This window comes from Chrysochloris asiatica, unplaced genomic scaffold (genome assembly GCF_000296735.1).
Source record: "Chrysochloris asiatica unplaced genomic scaffold, ChrAsi1.0 scaffold00014, whole genome shotgun sequence".
In the NCBI taxonomy this organism is placed as follows: domain Eukaryota; kingdom Metazoa; phylum Chordata; class Mammalia; order Afrosoricida; family Chrysochloridae; genus Chrysochloris; species Chrysochloris asiatica.
In genome coordinates, this window is record NW_006408532.1 from 18,665,783 (window position 1) to 18,691,300 (window position 25,518).

Below are 25,518 nucleotides of genomic sequence, written 5' to 3' on the forward strand. Positions count from 1 at the left end.
GGAAACCCTGTACAGGGTCGCTATGGGTCGGACCCGACTCGATGGCACTTAACAACAACAACAACAACAATATAGAGTTGCTAAGAGCAGCTCTGGTAGCGCAGTGGTTACGAATTGGGCTGCGAACCTTGTGGTCAGCAGTTCGAAACTACCAGCTGCTCTGCGGGAGAAAGATGAGGCTTTCTACTCCTGTAAAGATCTACAGCCTCGGAAACCCTGTACAGGGTCGCTATGGTGGTTTTGACTCGACGGTACTTAACAACAACAACAACAACAACAACAACAACAACAACATACAGAGTTGCTATGGGTTGGAACCGACTCAATGGCACTAAACAACAACATGCATACTCTATGGAGTTCTGGTGTGGTACTGTATGATAAGCACTGGACTGCTTACCACAAGGTTGGTGGTTCATACCCACCAAGCGCTCCTCAGAAACCCTCCACAGGGTCGAGATGAGGCCGAACCAAATTGATGGCACTTAACATGCAGGGTCGCTATGGGTCGGAACCGACTCGACGGCACTTAACAACAACAACAACAACATGCATACTCTAGTGGGTGGAGCACACAGTTAGGCACTGGGCTCTAACAAGAGATTGGTGGTTTGTACTCACTCAGAATCACCTCAGAAAAAAAGCTTGGCAATGTGTTTCTGAAAGGTCACCGCCAGGAAAATCTCATGGAGGTAGTTCTACTCTGCATACACTGGTCATCATAAGTCGAAATTGACTTGTTTGTAACTGGTTTATATATACCCTGGTGTTCCCAGGTAGACAAACAGTTAACACATGAAGCTATTAATAGAAAGACTGGTAGTTCAAATCCACCCAGAAGCATCTTGAAAAATGACCTAATGATGTACTTCCAAAAAATAAGCCATTGAAAACCCTGTGGAGCACGTTTCTACTCTGACATACATGGGGCTGCCATGAGTTGAAAGTGGCTGATGAAAACTGATAGGCATACTCTTGGACTTCCAGTATTTCCTGTGTGGGAAAGCAATCACTGGGGATGTTGAGATAACTTTAAAAGTGCTTTTTATTCTGTAAATTTGATGTACACCAGATTTTAAAAGATGTATTATATTTGTTGTTTTGTTAAGTGCCATCAAGTTGCTTTCAGCCCACAGCGACCCTGTATAGGGTTTCCAAGGGGCAACTAGTGAGCTTGAACCATCGATCTTATAGTTTAAACAACTTTGCAGTCTGGTGCATTAACCCACAACGCCACTTTTTATTCTTTAAATGTTATGTATATCAGTGATTTTGAAAGATGTATCGTATAGCATCTGATAAAGTAGCTCTTTACTGGCTTAAATTTAGTGTTCAAGAGTAAGTCACAATTAAAAAAAAAAAGCCTTTCCAAAGTCAAAGTCAATATATCTTAACGCCTTTGGTATAATGTTACACATCCAAATAAATGAACACTTTCTTCAAAATATTTCTGGCTTGCAATAAGCAGAATTTACCTAATGAACAAAATAAAGATTATGGCTAAAAACCAGAGTTCTTGAATTGCTTTAATACTCAAAACCAAACCAAATCCATGATCATGGAATCCATTCCAAATCATAAAATCTAAGAATGTAGATCTTCACAGAAGCATACAGCCTCATCTCTCTCCCAAGGAGTGGATGGTAGGTTTGAACCATTGACCAGCGTGGTGATTAACAACCACTGTGGAATCCACTATGCCACCAGAGCTCCTTCAGAGATGCACAGGGAGCCCTAAATTCACAATTATCTCTAGACTGCCGCAACTCAGCCACTTCACCCTGTAGCAGGGTTTGACCTCCTGCTGAGCATTTTCCGTTCCATCCCTGATAAACTGAATAAAAACATTTAAAATGTAGTCTCAGATTCAGTATATCTGAGGTGGAAATGCAAATTCTTAGCAGGGGCCAGACCAGAATAGACAGACTCAAAGCCCTATCCTATAAGTTAATGCTTTCTTGGTGGCAGAGAGATTTTCAGAGATCACATTTTCAGTGCACAAGTATTTCCAAGAGAAAAGGACTATGATGAGATTCTTCTTCTTTTTTATTTTTATTTTTTTTGTCAGCTGGGTGAATTTCTAAGCTTAAGAACCTGGGTTGCTAAATTGTTGTTGTTAAGTGTCATCGAGTCGGTTCCAACTCATAGCAACCCTGTATACGGTTTCCAAGGAGCAGCTGATGAGTTTGAACCACCAGCCTTATGGTTCAAACCAACCTTGTGGTCCAGTGCTTTATCCCACAGTGCCACACCAGGACTCCAAAGTTTCTAACTAGGGAGTGATTATAAAATAAAAACAAACAAGCAAAAAATAGTTGCCATCAATAGATTTTGACTTATCAAAATCCCATGTGTATCTGTAGAGATGTATTTCATAGCGTTCTCAATGAGTGATTTATCTGGAAATAGAAGGTCAGTGGGATTTTCTTCTGAGGTTGGACTCAACCCTCCAACTTTTTGATTGTGTTAGCCATTTGTACCACTCAAGGACTCTACAAGTAATAAGTGTTGTAAATTCATAAGTCTTTTTTAGGGTTAACCTCAAAACCCATTGGCATCAAATCAGCTCCAACTCATAGGAACCCTATTGGATATAACAGAACTGCCCCACATGGTTTTCAAGGCTATAATCTTTATGGGAGCAGACTCACATCTTTCTCTAGAGAAGAGGGTGCTGGATTCCAACTGCAATTCTTTTGGTTTGCAACTGGGTACTTTAACCACTGTGTTACCAGGATTTATAATGGCCCTATAGGACAGAATAGACCTGCATCAAGTCAACTGCCTCATCGTTCTCCTGAAAAGTGGTAGGTTAGTTTAGAAACATCAACCTTTTGGTCAACAGCAGTGGTCAGTCCATGTGCCACCAGGCACCAAAGACCATGGTGGTGGGAGAAGAGATAAGGGATGAATAATAAAAGATATTCTGAATATAAGTTGGTGAGGTGTTAAAACATTTTAGGGAATCAAAGCTAGATTTCTGGAAGGACAGCCTTGGAGCTTACTGGAACTGCTTTCAATAAAATCTGATGGACCAAAGAAAAACATGGGGATTCAAAGTAGAAAATATTATAAGGACATTAAGGAAGAAACAGCCAATGGGAGGAAAAATATTTAAAAGTAGTCAAATAATGAAAACAAAATGATAGAGTGACCAAAACAAAAGACGAGAAATACAATTTTTTTTTCATTTCTGTTTTCTATTACAATCTGTCTTCAGTAATATGAACATATACTTTTTTTATTTTCTTAAAAAAACAAAACAAAACCTTGTTTGAAAATTTCTCCAGTCTTTTCATTTCAGTCAGGAAAGAAAGAAAAGATACCAAAGGATTTCAGTTATGTCACAATTTTGCTTTGCACCATAAATAACAAACATAATTGCCAACAAGCTTGCTATATTAAATATGACTTGTATTAAAGAGGTAACATATAGAAGTACTAGAAAGTTCTGTATATATCCGTTATTTTCCAGTATCAAAATGTATAATACAATTGCTTGCATGTAAAATCCTCTTTGCTTTAATGAAAATGTCAAATGTAGGGCATAATTTAGTTGATTGTAATATATTTGTATACCTTCAAGTTCTTAAAAAGTACTGGGAAAGGAGGTGAAAAAGTCAGCTAATAGGGCCGGAGGTGGATGAAGTGCCTGCTTACAGGTAGTTTTCAGAGCTGCAATATCTGTTTCTATTCCCATTGAACAAATTTCCATTAAGTATTCCAACATTATAATACATATATCAAAAATATTGTAATACTGTTGTTGTTAAGTGCCATTGAATCAATTCTGACTCATACTGACCCAGTCCATACATAGGGTTTCTGAGGAACAGTTGGTGGCTTTGAACTGTCAACTTTGTGGTTCCCAGTCTAGTTCTGATCCTACAGCAGCACACCAGGAACCTAAATATTAGCAACTCCTTCAATCCTTTATAAGTTATGTCTATAATTGTGTGGAATTTTTATACATATGCATACACAAACACACTCAAACCACACCAGTGATATAAAAAATCCAGATTTGTGCAAATATTTATTATTATCATTCTTTTTTTCAGAAGTGAATTTCAATTGGATATTTGCTTAGGAAGCAATCATTACTCAACTTCTTTTGAACATGGCTCTATCAAAGCTGCCACTTAAATCTGGTAAACATGTAATGCATTTCCTGACCACCTGAAAACTCAAATCACCACCACCACCACTATTATTTTATGCCAGATGATTGCAATTTTGAGACAAGTATACCTCTGTTTTAAGAATGCCATATTCCCATGAGGAGTCTTTTATTCTGACTGGTATTACAACATCCTATAGATTAACCAAGCCACTTCTGAGTCATTGAGGTAATCCTGCTCAACTAAAAAACTTGAACGTTTGAGTCCACCAGAGGTACTTCAGAAGGAAAGACTGGTGATCTTTTGAAAAATCATCCATGGAAAAACTCTGTTGGAGCATGATTCTGCTCTGACACACAAGGAGTCACCATGCATCATGAGCAGAATCAATTTGTCAGCAACTAAAAACAACAGCAAAACTCACCTTTGAATCACTCTGAAGATAATAGTTATCTTAACCAGCCTATCATTTTGGCAATAGATCAATTCCTAGGTGATGTCCATGCTAAAAAAACAAAATAAAATCATGTGAAAACTGATTGTACCCAGAGTCCTTGTGAATAGGTATAATGTCCTTTCTAGAGATATTGTTAAGTGCCGTCGGGTCAGTCTCGACTCATAGGGTCCCAGATTTTCCAAGGAGTGGTTGGTCGGTTTGAACTGCTGACCTTGTGGTTCACAGCAACCTTGCGGCCCAGTGTTTCACCCTACAGCCCCACACCAGGACTCTGCAGATATGTATTATTTGTTTTAGTACCTTTGTTGATTAGGTTTTCCCGAAGCTATGTGGTGCTATAAGATCAGCACTGGACTGTGAACCAAAAGGTCAGCTGTCCCAACCCACCAGCTGCTCCTCAGAAACTCAATGGCATTTAATAACAACCACAACAGGCAAGTCCTCAGTTATGGGTTGATGTAAAATGTCCTAAGTGTCCTCAGTTGTGGGCTGATGTAAAATGTGGCTTGTCCTTAAAATGAAAAATATTTAACATCACAGACAAACACTTCAATCATTCAAGTATTAATATTCTAGTGCTTATCTCCAAGGAGCTACATTAATGAATGATTCAGATTCTGAAGAGGAAGTCACTCTGATCTGCCTGGGTGTGGTTGAGTTTCTGGGAGGAACTGGAAACTTGTTCCCTAAGTAACCAGAAGATAGTGGTCACTGCAGGTAAATTCAAAGGCTGACCCCAAACTCTTAGACCACTGCTGCTGGCCAGCAGGTCATTTCTTGAATAGCATCAACAAACTTAAAATATGGTTAAACAATGTAGAAGTTAGAATCGACATTTCAAAAAGAACCCTAAATGACTCATGTGTGCATCCAAATTTGAATACTGAAACTATAGAATACTTTCTCCCTGTTGACCCATCTAGATTGGGGATCCAGTACCCAAACCATCTCTCATTCTCTCTCATCATTCAAAATTGTATTCTCTCACAGAGTTAAAGAATGAAAATGCAAGTGATACAACAGATGAGGAAGCATTGGGTAGAGACAATCCAATGAGTTTTGAGAGAACCACTCATTTTAGGATTTAGGGGAAAATACAAAATCATGTGGAAAATCATTAGATCTGAGATGAGAAGATTCAGAATCCAACTGCCACTTATGAGCTAGGTGGAATTGAGGAAGTCACTTAAATTGTCTGGGCTCAGTTTCCACAGCTTTAAAATACTAATACTGAAATAATAGTAATAATATTTTTTGTTCCAAGCCAGTAGGCAGCTATGAGCTCCAAATGAGATAAATACAGTGAACCTCTGAGAGCCAGAATTCAATGGTTCTGCCTTTTTCTTTCTGGGTCTCACAAGTTTTCTGCCTTTGGCAGGTTACAGTCATCACTTTCCTATCACTCTCTATTTTCTGGAAAAGATTTGAGTTGTCCTTCTCTGACAGGTGTCCACCTTACATCGGTTCTGGCTTTTTCAGGTTTTACTATTCAGGAAAGCAGTGTTGAATTGTGCAAAGCAATACAAATATATTTCTCATCTATAATTGTTGTTGTTGTTTAGGGCTGTTGAGTTGGTTCTGATCACAGTGACCCTGTATAGGGTTTCCAAGGAGTGGCTGGTAAGTCTGAACCTCCAACCTTGTGGTTCAAACTGGCATTGCAGTCCAGTGCTTTACCCCACAGCACCACACCAGGATTCCCATCTACAAACTGTTGTTGTTGTTAAGTGCCGTCAAGTTGATTGTGACCCATAATGACCCTGTATAGGGTTGCCAAGGAGCAGCTGGTGAGTTTAGACCACCAACCTTGCAGTTCAAACGATGTTGTAGCCAGACACATTAGCCCACAGCACCACACCAGGACTCCTAAGGACTGAATAATTTTAGACTTCTTGGAGTCATTTTGGGGGGGAGACAGCTGAAGGCACAAGAGGACACGTCAGGCACTTTCCACAAATTACTTCCTTTAATCCTCACAGCCCCTCTCCAGAGTTGTAATTATTCTTCCCAATTTACTGATAAGAGAACTGAAACTCAGAGAGACACTCATCTCAGACAAGATTATAACATTAAGTAAGTAGGAGAACAGGGAATCAAAGCCAGGTTTATTGCATTAAACAATTGCACCATGCACCCGTCCATCTATTTGTCCAACTGCTTCCAGGCTACAAGCAAACAGAATTGATTTCCCTCAGAAGAAATTTGAGAAAGTATCTCAAATAAAAGCTGTGGCCAGCACAGTCAGCTTTGTCTTGAATATAAATACTGTCCTAATACCCCTTAGTGGTTTCCCTTAAATAAAACCCATCAGCTAATCTGGTCCCAGACTCTATCTTTTGGTTCATCTCATCCCGTCTCTCTCTTGCTCATTCACTTCAGCTACATTAGCTTTTTGATAGTTCCTTAAACATATGAAGTTATTGTCTTCAGGATCTTTACGTTATTATCATCACGTGGATCTTTGTGGCTTTCCCCAGTCGACATGACAACCGTATTCTCTGTATTCCTCAGTTTCACCTTAAATGCCCCTTTCTGAAAGAGATTCTCCATAACAACCTCATCAAAAGTAAGCTCTTCCCTTCATACGTTTAAGCTTTTGGTATTTAGAATGACCATAATATGCAATTAAAGGATTCACTTCTTCCTTGTTCTGGGCTCCGTTCCTCCCGCTACACACTTTTAGAATATATGCCTCATGAAGCAAGAAACATATTTGCCTGCTTATATGGGAATTAGCACAGAACAGCCACTCAATTACTTATTAAATAAAGTGAGGGGGGAAAAGGAGAAAGGATGAGGTGGAGGGTATAGACTGAAATGAGTGAAGAACATAAATTTTGGGAAGTACATGTGGTCTGAATTTGTTGTAAGAATTGAACACGAGATTGTGGTGGTTCTGTGCTGTGGAATCAGTCCAGACTCATAGCACCCCTGTATAGGGTTTCCAAGGTTGTAAATATTTATGAGGGAAGAAAACCTCAGAATGGCTGGTAGATTCGAACTGGTGACCTTGTGTTAAGCAACCCAACTTGTAACACACTACGCCATCCGAGCTCCTTCACAAGAGATTATAGTGATGATGGTGGTGGTGGTGGTGGATGTGCACCATTGGATTGGTTCCAACTCATAACGACCCTGTATAGGGTTTCTGAGGCTATAAATCTTTATGAGAGCAGAGAGTCACAACTTTCTCCCATGGTGCGGCTGGTAGATTAGAACTGCTGACTTTGCGATTAGCAGTCCAACTCATAATCCACTATGCTACCAGGGGTCCTTCAAAAGAAGAGATGACAGTGAAAAAAAGAAAAACATTTAGAATCGTGTCTAGCACAAAGTGCTTAATGATTCATAACTCTGCTTTGTCAAAAGTATTCCTTTAACCCAGAAACATTAAATAATAATTCTGGAAAACACACCCTTCTTCCAGCCAGAATGTACTCTACAGAAGTTTAAAAAAAAAAAAAATTTAATTTGCATAGAAATAGTATACCTATTTCAAAGTCCTCTGCATCCAGGACTCTCCCAGCTCCAACTCCACCTCTGATCAAAGTTAAAACCATGTTTGCTTCCAACATTCCCTATTGTTCACCTCTTTTTTTCTGAACTGGCAGCAAAAACTTCCTGCTGCTGGCCTGAGAACAGCTGAGCAGCAGCTGGAAAAGCTCATGGTCAAGCCCTCTCCAGTAATCAGGAATGGACAAAAGAAAATCAGACAGAATAAAGGACAAAGAGGATTCTGGCAATATGCTGTCCCAAGTAGCTGTATTGACCTTAAACAAGTCACTTTCTGCTATGAGGACTTCGATTGTTGCTGGAATTCAAATTCTAGCTCGGCCTCTACTAGCTGCCTCAGTAATTTAGACAAATTATTTAGCTATTCAAAAGAGCCCTGTGGCACAGTGATTCTGTGTCTTAGTTTTCTAATCTATGAAATGGGAGTAACCTCCTCACAGGATTATTGTGAGGATTAAATAAAATCACAGTTAAAAACTTAATACAGTCCCTGGCACAGAGTAAACATGGGTTAATTTTAACTAATTACTGCATGTATGAGAAAGGTTATTAGCTGATGAAGACCTATGAAGGGGCTTCAAAAGATTCTAGGAAAAAATGGAACTAAGAGATAACTGAATGACCGTATTTCAGCAGGAGCAAATTGTTGTTGAATGAATCAAGTTTCAGAGTTAAGTGGAGTTAACATTTTTAGGGCTGAAATAATTTCTGGAAAAGCTTTCTTCTTGGATCTTTTCTTTTCTCTTTTTTTTCCTTTACTTTTCAGGCAAAAGACAATGTTGCAAAGATGGAAAATAAACAGTTACCAAATCCTGCACACGAAAATTCTTCATCCCTAAAATCCTGCTTAAACCATAGGATCTTCGCTCCACTGAAATCCTTGTCATGTAAGGCATGACTGTGCAAGAAAGAGTGACAGAAAAAGTAGAAGAGAATGAGGTGAGAGGAACATTTGTGGGAAAGCAGCCTGGGAAAGGTTGGGCAAAAGAAAATTCTGGAAAAACTGGAAAGGATTCTGAAAAATAAACAGGACAAGGATAACTAACATTAATCAATCACTTCTCACATGCCAGGCACCATTCCAATCGCTTTGCATGCATTAAACTCATTAAATGCTTTTATCCACCTAAAGAAATCACTATCTTTACCATCCTCATTTTCCACCTAAGTAAATGAAGTCAGAGAGCGGTAGGGTAATTTTCCCAAAGATGTCTCAATTTTCTCATGAGTTCTTCACTTAAAGGGTCAATAAAACAGTTGGGTTGGCAGATGTGAGTTCATATGACATTGGAAGGTGGGGAAACAACAAGAGGAGGGATAAGATCTGAGGTTATGTGTATTATAATGATGCTATTGAGGGTTTAAATTTCAAAAACTCTAGTATCATTTTAGAAACTACTTTTTCAACTCAGATCTCTGTTTTATCCACTCTAATAACAAAATAATCACACCGTACAAGAGAATAAGTCATAAACGGAATGCATCAATGACTTCTTTTGTTTTAGGGAAAAGCAATTTTAAGCTTGAGAGTATGTTGCATTTAGACCATAGTTGTAATAATCTTGTTACTCAATCCTGCTTACCTTTTCTTTCCAATTTGCCCCACCAACTTTATTCTAGTGATAAACAAAGAAGGACATTAAAATAATAAGAGAATAGTTTCATTTAGGAGCTGACCACAAATGGTTAACTCCTCATATTCTCTAAAAGACTTGCTTACTTGGTCTGCAACCAGGAAACTCAGTTAGCAATCATCACTTTTCCAAACTCCTCTTACAAGTGCAAGTCCACAACAGTTCTTTGGCGGGACACGGTAAAAAGAAAATACAAAGTGCCTGGCATCTGAAAAAACCCAGCCATTTAGATTTAATTACATACATAACTGGTATCCTCCCAAGTGTGAAAATGCTGAAGCCAATAAATCAAACAATAAAATGCTATCTGAACAAAAACCAGATTTATTTAGATATGTGAGCAACAAAAATTCACCAACTGGCATTGGATATTTTTAAGATACATTAAATACATTTAAGATATATTAAAATGGGATATTTTAAGAATCATTCCTAAAAGCAAGTGCAAATGCCTGCTCTTTGAATCTCACTTTCTCTTGAAGACTTAGGTCACTTGTTTTCCTAGAGGGCCATACTTTTGCAATGATGTTTAAGTGGACAGGAGATTTCAAACTTAAAAACATCTTTCTGTGATAAGGGACCACCACATATGGACTTGTAAGATTTTTAAGGATCATCTTATTTGTCTAGCACTGTTCCTTATTTACTTAATAACTATGGTTAAGTGCTATGGAGTTAGTTCTATCTCATAGTATATAGCATTTCCAAGGAGCGGATGGTGGGTTTGAACTGCTTACCTAATGATTAGTAGTCCAGTGCTTATCTTACAGCACCACACCAGGACTCCTAATAACAATTAAATGTGACTAGTTTAACAGTCCTGATGTGGCGCTGTGGGCTAATGCATCAGACTGCAAAATCATTTGAACTGCAAGGTTGGTGGTTCAAGCTTACCAGCTGCTCTTTGGAAACCCTAATTGACTCGGAGGCACTTAACAACAATAACAATTTGACAATAGTAGTAGCTCACAATAAAGCTTCCTTGAAACACAAATGCAAACAAAACTTTACACACTTCTGCAAACTTGTTTTTGCCCCAAAGTGACATTCAGACTACCAATAAAAAACAAACAAACAAACAAAAACCACACACACGCAAAAAACATAAAACTCTGGTGTTTTGAAAATTGTTAATATCTTGTGAATAACAACCTTAGGTAAGAAAGTGGGGGAGACTGGAGTCTTGTCATCTTTTGACAAACCTTTGAGAGTTTGGATTCACCTCAGTTTTCCTGTTCCTATTTGTAATAAAATGAAGTGGTGTAAACATTCTTCTAATAAATCATGTGAAAACAATATCTTGATAAGCTTTATAGCTTGGGATATTTATGTTAAAGACAATCTGATCTTTGCTTACACTTTCTTAAGGAAAAGATCCAGTCAGTTGAACAACTTCAACATTCATTGTGCTTGTGAAAATGAAAATATAACAGATCTTAAGATTTCAACATCACCCACAATTTTAAATCAGGAAATGAATCAACAGTAGTGGAGACTTTTCTTTATCATTAAATTCAAATGCTCTTGGTTTTTCAATGATTAATTCAGAAAAGAAAGTAGCTCTCTCTTGAGTTCATTTCTTACCCTGTCTTCTGCATCACACCATAAAGCTAACTTTAAAGTGATTTGGAGCAGGAACATTTTTTTTTTTTTTTTTTTTTTTTAAGTTCTAGATTCTGCCAGGAAAGCAGACAATGAGAAAGAGACAAAATTCAGAGATAATCTCAGAATGACCTTAAAAGGATCCATTTCCTAGTTTTTTAAGTGTGGATTCTGGTTCCTATAAATATTTACCAGTCAACGATTATGCATTCGCACCCAATGGTAACAAACTTGTTTAAAGAAATAAATATGAATGCTGTCTTTCCCAAAATGTGCTAAATGATCCAGTCCATTTGCGGGTTTTGGAAATGGGGAGCTTTCCTCCAATTATCAGACTTAGGTCATTTGATTTGCATGTAAAAACATCCTGCTATTTCAACATGCTCTGTGGTTCTCTCTCTCTCTCTCTCTCTCTCTCTCTCTCTTTTTTTTATTATTTCCCACTAGTGTGGCTCTTTCAAATAAGTTTCTCTGGGCAAATATTTGCCTCTCTAATCATACATTTCCCCAGGCTATGCTGAAATTAATAGAACTGCTCAATAAAATCCAGAGTCCTGCCACAAGAACGTTTCATGCAGAAGATAAATTCCCTTCACTTGAAACATTTTAAGAAAATAATTCATGCAAAGTTGTCTGGTCTGATTACAATTCACCATTTGAGCAGGACACAAAACCCAGATCTGCATTTGACAAGCTTTTGTTGTTTTATATTTCCAAGGGTTTTTTACACAAGTTTACTTAAGTTGACCTTTTTATGTTTTAAAGTAAATGTAGTTTTCATAAACCCGTCGTAGAGCAGCAAATAGAAACTGTACTGACCTTAGTGTGTTGAATCTTCAAATTAGCGAGTGGGACAGGTAACTCTGGCATGCCTGAAGACGACATTTCTGCTAAGGCTCCTGAAATACAGGTGACAGGCTCAGCTTCTGGTAGAGCTCTTAGATTTAGTTGTTCCTTTTTATCGGAAAGGGCTAAGGTTGATTTGCATACTGGGATATGATTGGATGAACAAACTTGGAGCTAAAAGAAAACAACACTACTTACTTGTAACACCTACAGCAGGAAGCCTTTAACTTAAAACTTAAATCCTTATGAAACCAGCATTCTAGCATGGATGCAGCATCTGGAGACAATGTACTATTTGCAGATGAATTAATTTACAAAGCCGAAATCTGTGATACGGGTATGCAGCACAGCTGCTCTGGTCTCAAAGGCCAGTTATTATCATTGTTTTTTGGTGTGGTTTTTTTTTTGGTCTTTTCATGCTACTATGTAACTTTCCATTCTCTGACTTGGAATCAGAGACTATAAGGATTAAAAAAGATTCTAAAAGGGCACTTGTTCTCAATAGCTAATGAAGAAGACGGGACCTTGGCCAGGGTGTTGTTTGGCAAAGAAAGGTCCTCTTTCTAGACCCTGCCTCAACTCAACTTTTAAAAAAATAAATCAGATCAATCTTGCAGTTTTTTTCAGTGCTAGATAAGTAGGCCTACTGTGATTTCATAAACTCTAAATTATTTTCATTTTATATCTTATTTTATAAAAGTCAGTGCGATTTTTAGGTGACTCAAAAGTACTCTGTCCTACGCCACCAGCACAATTAGCAATATGGTAATGTCATTTGTAGTTCTGGTATGCTGCTATACGGTAAGCACTGGACTGCTAACCACAGTATTGGCAGTTCAAACCTACCAGCTGCTCCTTGTAAACGCTATATAGGATCCCTGTGAATCGAAACCAACTCGACGGCTAGACGGCACTTAGCAACAACAACAATATCATCTGTTAAAACTCAACTTCTGGCTACGGAATTTGCCAGTATTTACCACTATTGACATAAGCAATTGTACAAGGAACCATTTAAACAGAATTCCCAAATGATTCACATTCTTAAAGTGAATGTTTCAAGCTGGGAACATTAAAAAAAAAGATACTTGTTAACTGTATTCTTCCCATTGTAAGGGCAGTATTTTATTATATGAAAGCGTTGGGGAAAGTTACAATGGGAACAAGGTAAAAATGTTTAGATGTTCTTAACTCTGTTAAGAATAGCATTTTTCTTTTTTTAAGTGAAAATTGCCAGCTCCTCTGAGTACTGGATTTAGAAAGGGACCTAAGAGTTATTGAATAGTTATTCCAAATCAGGTACAGGAACCTGATTTTTCTGACAATCCTTATTTGGAATCCCCAATTTACAGATGTGGGGAGAGTAAGGAAGTTGCTCCTAATCACAGAACTAAAAAATGCAAAGTCAGAGTTTGACCTCAGGCCAGTGTGACTCCAAAACTCTGGTCTTAGAGCTATTTATTTGCCTTTCCTTCCTCTCCTTATGAGACTTTCCAGATAGGGTTCAGCAGTTGACTGCTTTGGTTCTTTGAATGAATATTGTTGTTGTTGGAGTCGGTTCTAACTCATAAACCCTGCACAGAGTTTCTGAGGCTGTAAATCTTTACGGGAACAGAAAGCCTCATCTTTTCCTGCGGAACCACTAGTAGTTTCAAACTGCTGACCTTGAGGTTAGCAGCCCGATTCGTAACCACTACGCTACCAGAGCGCTACCCTTGAAAATACTCAAGTTTAATCTTTCATTAATGGAAGGCAGAGATAGGTGAACTTTTCCTACAAAGGGCTAAAGAATGAACATTTTGGGATTCCTTGGCCAAAAGGTCTCTGTGGACTCCGCAGTTGCCATGGGAATGCTATTATAGACACTTGCTAACTGAATGGGTGTACGTTCTGATTAAAATTTACTTGCAAAAGCAAGTAAGTAAATCAAGCCAGATTTGTCCTGTGGCCTATATTTTCCCAAATGCTTAGATTCTAAAGCAATACCATTCCCAAGGATCTTGCTTCTTTTTTGTTTCCTGCATGAAGACCAGCTAGAAACTTCTGTATTGTTTTCACTTTTGTTTACTTGCTGGCTGACTTTCATTCTGTCAAGTTCGTTTTGACTTCAGGAGGTATTTTTGGGTTTAGGTTGAAAGATTATCTCAGGGCAATTGTTTCAGAGGTCTGTTACCCTCTATGGGTCTAGAAATTCTAGGCTTCATAGGAATTTGAAATTCTGCTCTTTATTAGCCAAGATTTTTTTTAATCAAGGTTTTTCGATCAAATTGCTCAGCAATGGATAGCTGAGCACAATCCAGTTCTTGGTCTCATGGCAAAAGGGGACATTTGTTCATGGAAGCAATTAGCCATCCCTTCTATTTGCTCCTCCTATTCCTGACTCTGCTTCTTCCTGTGTTGACTGGACCTAGGCAAATAGAGTCAATTGCTGTGTCTTGGATGACCACTGCAAGCTTTTAAGACCCCAGGCACTATGCAATGAAGTAAGAGGTAGAACAGAAGCATTAAACACATTATTTTGTCCATTAATTGGACTGTTCCATGAAGACCCTCCAAAACAAGGAACCTAAGGGTTCTTTGGTTATAGGTGACCAAACTCAGCAGCTACGCTTTTTTTTTGTTGATGTTATTAATCTATCTACCACACAATTTTGCCAATTCAGTTTTTGTTGTTGTGGTTGTTAGGTGCCATCTAGTTGACTCCAACGTGTATGACACTATGTACAACAGAATGACACACTGTCTGGTCCAGTGCCATTCTCACAATTGTTGTTATGCTTGAATACATGGCTACTGTCACTGTACCAATCCATCAGTTTTTTTTTTTACAAGTGTAAACATTTTTGACAACAATTACAAGACTAGACTGTGTAACCCTACCTTTAGTCAATATGATTTAACCATCACCTCCATCTTACTTTTCCCCCTCCTTTCTGTCCCTGGTAACTACCAAGAAAATTTGGTCTCTATGCAGTTGCCTTTGCTTATCTTTTTGTATAAATGTGCTCATACAATATCCTTTCATGATTGGCTTATTTTACTCAGCATAAGCTGGGTTAAATGCACAATTACACAACAGCTGTTACATAACTTGCAGAGTGGTGTTCTGGCCATGCCAAGACAGCTGTCTTTGGTTGCTTTTTTCTCCTCCCAGTCACACACTTATTTGTGCTCTCAAACACTACTTTTGGTACCTAAGCAGTCAAAACTCAAGGCTTCAGAATACAATGGCATTTCACTCCCAAGTGCTCATCTTTTATCACATTTTACTGGGTGATTACATAAGGATAAATCCCTTTTACTAGTCATTACTGAGTATAAGGAGTCCTGGTGTAGTGCTATAGAAGAGGCACTGGACTACTAACCTCAAGATCACTGGTTCAAATCCACCAGCTGCTCCTTGGAAATCCTATGTTGTTGTTGTTGTTAAGTACTGTCAAGTCAGTTCCAACTCATAACGACCCCTATATAACATTTCCAAGAAGCAGTTGTTGATTTTGAACCACTGACTTTGTGGATAGCAGTCCACTGCTTATCCTACAGTACCACACCTGGAAACCCCCTATACAGGGTTGCTATGAGTCAGAACCAACTCGATAGTACTTAGCAACAGCAACAACAACTGAGTATAGGCAAAAAAGTTACCACACTTCCTCTTTTTTGCTTCAACAAATGTTTACTAAACATTTTTATAGGCAAAGCATTGTGATGGCAGGAACAGCAATTCTCTAACTTGCACCTTACTTGAATGGGACATCTTTTCTGCCCCCAGAACATAGAACTTCCTGATATTTAACTTTTGAAATAAGTAGCACCCTGTTCCTAAAAATTTATTCAGGGAAGAATATATTCCAAGTCGTGGTTAAAAGCTTTATTTGACTGCTTTGCTTACTTAGCACAGGGAAATGGCTTTACTGTAAGCATAGGAGGCAATGAGGTACTCTTCAAAATTTGACAGAGTTATGTATTTTTACCATTTCAAGAGGTAGCATACGATGAAGAGCCAATGATACTGAAGGAAGAAGTCCCAGGTGCATTGAAAGCACTGGCAAAAAACAAGGCACTGGAAATTGTTGGAATACAAATTGAAATCTTTCAACAAAGTGAGGTGGCACTAGAGGCACTCACTCATCTCTGCCAAGAAATTTGGAAGACAACTACCTAGACAACTGATTGGAACAGATCCATATTTGTGTCTATTCCAAAGAGAGGTGACCCAATGGAATGTGGAAATCATCAGACAATTATCATTCATAACCCAGGCAAGTAAAGTTTTACTAAAGGTAATACAGAGACAGCTGCAACCATACATTAAAAGAGAATTTCCAGAGGTTCGGATTCAGAAGAGGACGACATGGAACAAGGGAAATCATTACTGACTTGAGCTAGATCTTGGCTGAAAGCAGAGAATAGCAGAAAGATGTTTACCTGTGCTTTATTGACTATACAAAGGCTTTTGCTTGTGTGGGTCATAACAAGTCATTGACAATATTGTGAAGTATGAGTATTCCTGAACACTTAATTGTCTCATGGGGAATCTGTACATGGACCAAGAAGAGGCAGTTGTTTGAATTAAACAAGGGAACACCAAATGGTTTAAAATTAGGAAAGTGTGCACCAGGTTGTATTCTTTCACCATACTTATTCAACCTGTATGCTGAGCAAATAATCTGATAAACTGGGTATATGAAGAAAAACGTGGCATCAGGATTGGAGGAAGATTCATTAACAACCTGCGATATGCAGATGATACAACTTTATTTGCTGAAAGTGAAGAGCACTTAAAATACTTACTGTTGAAGATAAGACCATAGCCTTCAGTATGGATTGCATCTCAATGTAAAGAAAACAAAAATTCTCATCACTGAACCAATAAACAACATTCTTATCAATGGAGAAAAGATTGAAGTTGTCAAAGACTTCATTTTGCTCAGATCAACACTCGTGGAAGCAGCAGTCAAGAAATCAAACAACATAGTACTTTAAACATATCTGCTGCACAAGACATTTTTAAAGTGTTGAAGAACAAAGATGTCAGTTTGAGGACTAAGGTGTGCCTGACCCAAGCCATGATATTTTCAATAATCTCATATGCATGTGAAAGTTGGACAGTGAATAAGGAAGACCGTAGACGAATAGATGCATTTGAATTATGGTGTTGGAGGAGAATATTGAAAGACCCATGGGCTGTCAAAAGAACAAATAGATCTATGTTGGAAGAAGTGCAGCCAGAGAGCTCCTTGGAGGCCAGGATGGTCATACTTAGTCTTTCATACTTCGAATGGATCGTCAGGAGGGACTAGTCACTGGAGAATGGTATCATGTTTGCTAAGGTTGAAGGTTGGAGAAAAAGAGGAAGACCCCCCAACAAGACGAATTGACACCGCGGCAGCATCAATGGGCTCAAACGTAGCAATGATTGTGAGGTTGGCCCAGTACCAGGCAGTGTTTCATTCTGTTGTGCATAGGTTAGTTATGCGTTAATACCAACTCGATGGCACCTAACAACAACAACAACAACAAAAAAGAGTTATGTAGCAGGGAAGGGGCTGGGACTTGAACTTGGGAGTAATAAGTGAGGTACAAATACTTAGCATGCTTGAATGCTAAATGAAATAATTGGATGTTGAAGTTCAGCAGAGGCTCCTTGGAAGAAAAGCCTGATGATTTGTTTCTAAAATATCAGCCATTAAAAACCCTGTAGAGCATAGTTCCACTATGACACACACAGCATGAGTTGGAATTGATTGGTTTTAATTGAATTGAATTGAATTGAATTGAATTGAATTGAATTGAATTGAATTGAATTGAACTGAATTGATTGGTTGAGTGGATAGTTAAATAGATGAGCTGTATGTAATATTTCCTTCCTTATTTAAGAGAAGCTACATTTCACAAGTGTGTGGGTAGGTATACACAATACACACAAACACACACACACAAGTGTGTTATATATTCAATGATGAAGAAATTGAAGATTTTTTTTTTACCAACTTCCACAGTCAGGAATTGATCAAATATGCAATCAAGATGCATTGATAACTACTGCTGAGAGGAATATAAAAGAAAGAAACAAAGGACAAAGATCAGGAGTTGAAGAATGTGCCCTTGGTGATAGAAACAACACTGGAGATCACATAATAAAATTTTGCAAGACCAGTAATTTATTCATTGGAAGTACTCTTTTCAACAACATAAATGGTGATGGTACGTGTGGACTTCATCAAATGGAATTCTCAGTAATCAAATCAACTACATCTTTGGAAAAGCTCAGTGGAGAAGCTCAATATGATCAATCAGAAGAAGGTCAGCTACTGTTCCAAAAAGAATTGGTAGATGTTCAACCATTTCAAGAAGTAGCATATGATCAAGAGCCAATGATATTAAAAGAAGAAGTCCAACCTGCACTGGAGGCCTTAGCGAAAACAAGGCTCCAGGAATTGAAGGAATGGCAATTGAGACATTTCAATAAACTAATGCAGCACTGGAAGCACTTATGCCAAGAAATTTGGAAGACGGCTACCTGATCAACTGATTGCAAGATATCTATATTTTTTGCTGATTCCAAAGAAAAGTTATCCTACAGAGTGTGGAAATCACTGAAAAATATGATTATGTCACATGCAAGTAAAATTTTGTTGAAGATAATTCTACAGCAGTGGCAGCAATACATTGACAGGCAGCTGTCAGAAATTGAAACTGGAGTCAAAAGGGAACATAGAACAAGTGTTATCAGTGCTAATATTAGATGGACCTTGACTAGAAGCAGATAATACAAGAAAAATGTTTACTTGTGTTTTATTGACTATACAAAGATACTTAACTGTGTGGATCATAAGAAACTATAGCTAATATTGTGAAGAATAGGCATTCCGGAACATTTAACTGGGCTCATGCAGAACCTGTATGTAGACTAAGAGGCAGTCATTCAAACAGAACAAGGGATATTGCATGAATTAAAATCAGGAAAGGTGTGTGACGGGTTATATTCTTTTACCATACTTATTCAATCTGTATGCTGAGCAAATAAAAATAGCTGGAGTATTTGAAGAAGAACTTGGTATCAGGATTGGAGGAAGACTCATTAACAACCTGTGCTATTCAGATGATACAGCCTTGTTTGTTGAAAGTCAAAAGGACTTGACTCGACTTATTGATGAAGATCAAAGAATACAGCCCTCAGTGTGTATTTTTTCTCAAAGTAAAGAAAACAAAACCCCTCACAACTGGACCAATAAATAGCATCATGATAAAAGGAGAAAGGATTGAAGTTGTTAAGGGTTTTATTTTGCTTGGATCCACAATCAATGCTCATGGGAGAAGCTGTCAAGAAATCAAACCATGTAATCCTTTGGGCATGTTTGCTGCAGAAGATCACTTTAAAGTTTAAAGCACAAAGAGGTCTCTTTTTGTACTAAGGTATGCTTGACTCAACCCATGGTATTTTAAATCTCCTCATCTGCATAGAAAAGATTGACAATGGATAAGGAAGATCATAGAAGAATCAATGCCTTTGAATTATTGTGTTAAAGAAGAATGTTTAATATGGCCAGAAGAACAAACACATCTGAATTGAAAGAAGTACAGCCAGAATACCCCTTAGAAGCGGGAATAATGCAATGTCATCTCATGTACTTTGGACATGTTATAAAAGGGACCAGTTCTTGAAAAAGGACATCATGCTTGGTAAAGCAGAGAGTCAGCAACAAAAGAGGAAGACCCTTAATGAAATGGGTTGACGCAGTGGCTTCAACAATGGATGGCCTCAAACACAACAGAGATTGTGAGAATGGCATAGGACCAGGCAGTGCTTCTTTCTTTTGTGCTTTGGACTGCTTTGAGTCAGAGCCAAGTTGAAGGCAGTAACAATATATATGCTTGTATATATCTGATACATACACATCAAAGTAAACCCCACAAAAGTTGCTCTGACTCTCCATTAGTATCTGGAGACTCAGGGTTTACAAACTTGCAACTGCAATTGTTTGCATCTTGATGAGCAGAGCTCTCTGGGCAGGAAATTGAAATTGATTTCCTGGAATGGAGCTTGGTGGCTGCAGCCCAACATCTCCCTGTAACACCAACCCATGTGGCAGCTGCGTAGGGTATGGACCAGCAGTGGAGGCTATTGGTTCTGCTCAGGGCCTGAGAGTTGTGTTGTGACTTGTAGACTGTAACCCAGTCTGGACTATTGTAGATCATACAGGCAGCCTACTGATAAGCTTCCAAGTAACCCTCTGCTCCTCACCCTGGGTAGGCATATGGGGTAGATGTCTCCCTCATGGATGTTATGTGCCACATACTTTGATAAACTATACTGTTATCTCTCTATAGATGTGTACATATTTATGTATAGAGAGATAACAATATAGTTAATTAATTTTTTGAATCTGTGATTATTTCCAGCCTTTGATTGGGAAAGCTGTCATACTAAAGAAACATTCTATAACTTCAACCATTATTGAAATACTCTCACATTTCCACAAGAAGCTTTTCCAGAATGTGACTCAATCATTGATCACAGAAAAGATAATGGTGCCTGACCTTCTCTTAACCACATGAATAACTGAAATAAAAATAATTAAAACTTATTAATATAACTCACTTGTTTTGTTTTTTATCTTGTTTTTTTTTTTAACCCTTTGTGATTTCAAAGGCCTGAAATTTCTGAATTTAATGCTGAATTTCCCCCTCTTTCTCAGTTATATCTCTTTAATCTTTCTGTTTTGATCGAATTGTGTCCCCACAATTTTATGTCAATCTATCAAGGCCATGATTCTCAGTATTATGTAATTACCTTTTATTTTATGAGCTAATGTAATAATCTATGTGTTGAAAATCCTAAATTCTATGATGTTAAAGAGGTAGGTTTAGAAGCAATTAGGTTAATGAGGCAGGATCAAATCCACAGGATTATGTTATATTTTGAATCACTCTGTTTTGAGATATAAAAGAGATTAACCAAGCAGAGATCAGAGGGACCTCCATACCACTAAGAAACTAGAGCCAGAAATATAGTGAAACTTTCAGATCCAGGATTCCAGTACCTCCTAGACCCATGGGACAAAAAGCTATAATACCAGAGATGGCACAAGTTGATGAGTAACAATGGCAGAGAAGAACCAAGGACATGGTGCAGTGGGTGTACAAGGGGAGAGAGAATCAAGTGTCTTTGGGCCAAGATTTACTGGCAGAGTAGGGTGTCTTCAGACACTTACTGGTAGAGATAAAAAAAAAAAAACCCTTTAAAACACTTGTATGAGAAGGCAGAGGCTGGGCCAGCCCAAGAGACCTGAGGGGCCAAGAAACCCATAGGCCAAGTAACAATGAAGCAGAAGTTGAAGAGACAAGCATGTAAATCGGAGAGCCCTCAGTCTTAAAGGGTGAAACCATGGTCTGTTGGTTTCAAAGAGTGGGGACACAGACTCCTAAGTTACAATGAGTCAGAGCTCCATCATCTCGGTTTTGGAGTATGGGACAGCCATTCACAAGCATTAGGGAGATGGGCCAGATCTGAAGCTCAAAGTTGACGATGAGGGACTGTTATGCCATGGAGTAGAAGAATGGGGCACGCTAGGCAAAGGAGACACGGTGACTACTCAGTTGGACTAGGAGAAAGGAGTCACCCAAAGTCAAGGGAACAGAGTTGCTGTCCCAGTGAGTTGGAAGACGTAACTGAAGCCCAGGGCTGAGGGGTCTCCACCCAGAATCCAGAAAGCATGGCCAACATTCCAGAGGGCAGTGTTATTACCAAGAGAGTCTCAGAGAAATTGCTTTGTTGGATTTGGGGCTTGCTTGGTGCCTGTTATTTCTGTATTTGAAATGGAAATGTCTTCCTGTTCCCATTTCTCCATTGTACATTGGAAACAGAAAATTTATATTCTAGAGTTCACATGTTCATAGATGAAGAGGAATGTGAACTCTGGATCCAGAATCCCTGTGCTAAGAATCTCATGTACCAGGGGAAGATTGATGACAAAAGACACACAAATAGGAGGAATGCCAGGCTCATAGATCTTGAAAGGAGACAAAGACCTTCCTCCAGAGCCAACAAGAAAGGGCCTTTCACTAGAACAGAGACCTTGAATTTAAACTTCTAGCCTCCTAAATTGCGAGGGAATAAGTTTCTGTTTTCCAAAGACTTCCAGTATAGCATTTCTATTATAGCATCACTAGGTAACTAAGTGCCGTTATAACCACACCTCACCTCACTATTTTATTATGACATTAAGCATGGCTTAACATTCTTATCAATGGAGAAAAGATTGAAGTTGTCAAGGACTTCATTCTTCTTGGATCAATTATCAACACTTGTGGAAGCAGCAGTCAAGAGATCAGACGACGTATTGCATTAGGCAAATCTGCTGCACAGGAACTTTTTAACATATTGAAGAGCAGAGATGTCAGCTTGAGGACTAAGGTGCGCCTGACCCAGGCCCTGGTGTTTTCAGTAGCCTCATATGGACACGAAAGTTGGACAGTGAATAAGGAAGATCGTAGAAGAATTGATGCCTTTGAGTTTTGGTGTTGGAGGAGAATACTGAAAGTGCCATGGACTGCCAAAAGAACCAATAGATCTGTTTTGGAAGAAGTGCAGCCAGAGTGCTCCTTGGAGGCCAGGATGACTAAGCTTTGTCTCTCATACTTTGGACATATTGTCCGGAGGAAACAGTCGCTGGAGAAGGATGTCATGCTGGGTAAGATGGATGGTCGGAGAAAAAGAGGAAGACCCCTAACGAGATGGATTGGCCAGGTGGCATCATTGATGGACTCAAGTGTGCAGCAGTAGTGAGGTTGGCCCAGGATTGGACATTGTTTCGTTCTGCTGTGCATGGGGTCGCTATGAGTCGGTTCCGACTCAATGGCACCTGACAACAACAACAAGCATGGCTGGATTAGTCTGTCTGATCTTTAACCCAACAATGGATATAATCCTTTGCTTTTCATAGAGATACTATATCACTCTTCTGCTTATTTGAGTTTTAATGCTTTGAAAAAACTGAATCTTGTATATTATGAGAGAAACTGTGCTTGGTTGTCAACATTTCCCATAGACATCTATAAATAAAAAGCAATCCCAATTCAGGTTCCAGCATCTTTCCTTTAAGAGATGGAAAAACCAATCACCAACTTTATCTGGAAAGTGAAGAGATCCCTTGTAAGCAAACTATTACTAAAAAAGAAAAAAAATTCTGGTACCTCACCAGATGGAATACACAGAAGTCAAATTGGCTACATCTGTGGAAAGAGATGGTGGAAAAGTTCCATATCATCAGCCAAAACAAGGCCAGGGGCAGACTGTAGAACAGACCATCAATTGTTCATTTGCAAGTTCAGACCGAAGCTGAAAAAAATGAAAACAAGTCCACAAGTCCAAGGTGCATTGAAGACATTGCCAAAGAACAAGGCACCGGGAATTGATGGAATACAAATGGAAATCTTTCAACAAACTGATGCAGCACTGGAGACACTCTCTATGTCAAGAAGTTTGTAAGCCAACCACCTGGCCAACTGATTGGAAGAAATCCATATTTGTGTCTATTCCAAAGAGAGGTGAGCTGACAGAATGATGAATTCATCAGACAATATCATTACTATAACATGCAAGTAAAGTTTTGTTAAAGATAATTTAAAAACTGGCTGTAACTATACATTGAAAGAGAACTTCCAGAGGTTCACACTGGATTCAGACAAGGACTTGGAATGTGGGATATCATTGCTGATGTCAGATGCATCTTGGCTGAAAGCAGAGAAAATCAGAAAGATGTTTACCTGTGCTTTATTGACTACACAAAGGCTTTCATTGTGTGTATGATGACAATCTCTGGACACCAATGTGAAGAATTAGTATTCCAGAACACTTAATTGTGCTCATGAGGAACCTGTACACAGAACAAGAGGCAGTTGTTTGAACAGAATAAGGGAACACCCAATAGTTTAAAACTGGAAAGGTGTGCTCCAGGGTTGTATTCTTTCACCATACTTACTCAATTTGTATGCTGATCACAATCCAAGAAGCTAGATTGTATGAAGAATAATGTGGCATCAGCATTGGAGGAAGACTTATTAACAACCTGCAATGTGCAGATGATACAACCATGCTTTAAGAAAGCGAAAGGAACTTAAAATACCTACTGATGAAGATCAAAGACCACAGCCTTCAGTGTGTGTTGTACCTCAGTGCAAAGAAAACAAAAATCCTTACCACTCAACCAATAAATAGCATCTTGATACATGGAGAAAAGAATGAAGTTTTCAAAAAATCCATTTTGCTCAGATAAACCATCAACACTCAAGGAAGCAGCAGTCAAGAAATCTAACAACATACTGCATTGGATAAATCTACTGCACAAGACCTCTTTAAAGTGTTAAAGAGCAAATATGTCAATTTGAGGGTTAAAATACACCTGACTCAAGCCATGGTGTTTTCAGTAACCTCATATACATGTGAAAGTTGGACAGTGAATAAGGAAGACCATTGAAGAATTGATGCATTTGAGTTATGGTGTTGGAGGAAAACATTAGAAGTACCACGGATTGCCAAAAGAACAAACAAATCTGTGTTGAAAGAAGTACAGCCAGAATGTTCCTTTCAAGTCAGGATGGCCAGAATTCGTCTCTCATACTTCAGACATATTATCAGGAGGGACCAATTCCTGGAGAAGGATATCATATTTGGTAAAGTGTAGGGTCAGAGACAAAGAGGAAGACCCCCAACGACATGGACTGGGACAGTGGATGCAGCAATGGGTTCAAACGCAGCAACAATTGTGAAGCTGGTGCAGGACCAGGCAGTATTTCATTGTGTTGTACATAGGGTCGTTATGAGTCGGTACTGACTTGATGGCAACAAACAACAACATGTACAACCTAAGAAAACACTGCATGTTCCTGCACCATCTTGAGAATAATTTAAACTCATTTTTTTTTTTTTTTGCAGTTACTCTGCCAATCCATCTCATTGGCAGGCTTCTTCTTTTTGTCATGAACTTCTACTTTACCAAGCAAGATGTCCTTCTTCTGGGACTGGTCCCTCCTAATAACATGTCCAAAGTACAAGAGATAAAGTCTGACTATTCTCGCTTCTAAGGATCATATCTTTTTCCAAGATAAATTTGTTTGTTCTTCTAGCAGTCTATATAGTATTTTCAATATTCTTTTTGAACACCATAATTCAAATGCATCCATTCTTCTACGATCTTCCTTTTTCTTTGTTCAGCTCTCACATGTATATGAGGCTTGGGTCAGATATACTTTAGTCTTCAAAGTGACATCTTTGATTTTTAATACTTTAAAGAGGTCTTTTGCAGCAGATTTGCTCAGCGTAATTCATTGTTTTCTTTCT

At 38.6% G+C, this 25,518-nt stretch overlaps 1 protein-coding gene across 1 annotated transcript in view; it reads right to left on the reverse strand.

The window, feature by feature from the left end:
• The window catches only part of ALDH1A1 (aldehyde dehydrogenase 1 family, member A1), a 56,261-nt gene extending 44,016 nt beyond the window's left edge, over positions 1-12,245 (reverse strand). Inside the window, exon 1 of the mRNA XM_006834920.1 lies at positions 12,147-12,245. Within this exon, the coding sequence (XP_006834983.1) occupies positions 12,147-12,212 (66 nt within the window). The 5' untranslated portion in view covers positions 12,213-12,245. The remainder of the gene's footprint in view (positions 1-12,146) is intronic.
• Between the last annotated feature and the right edge of the window lie 13,273 nt (positions 12,246-25,518).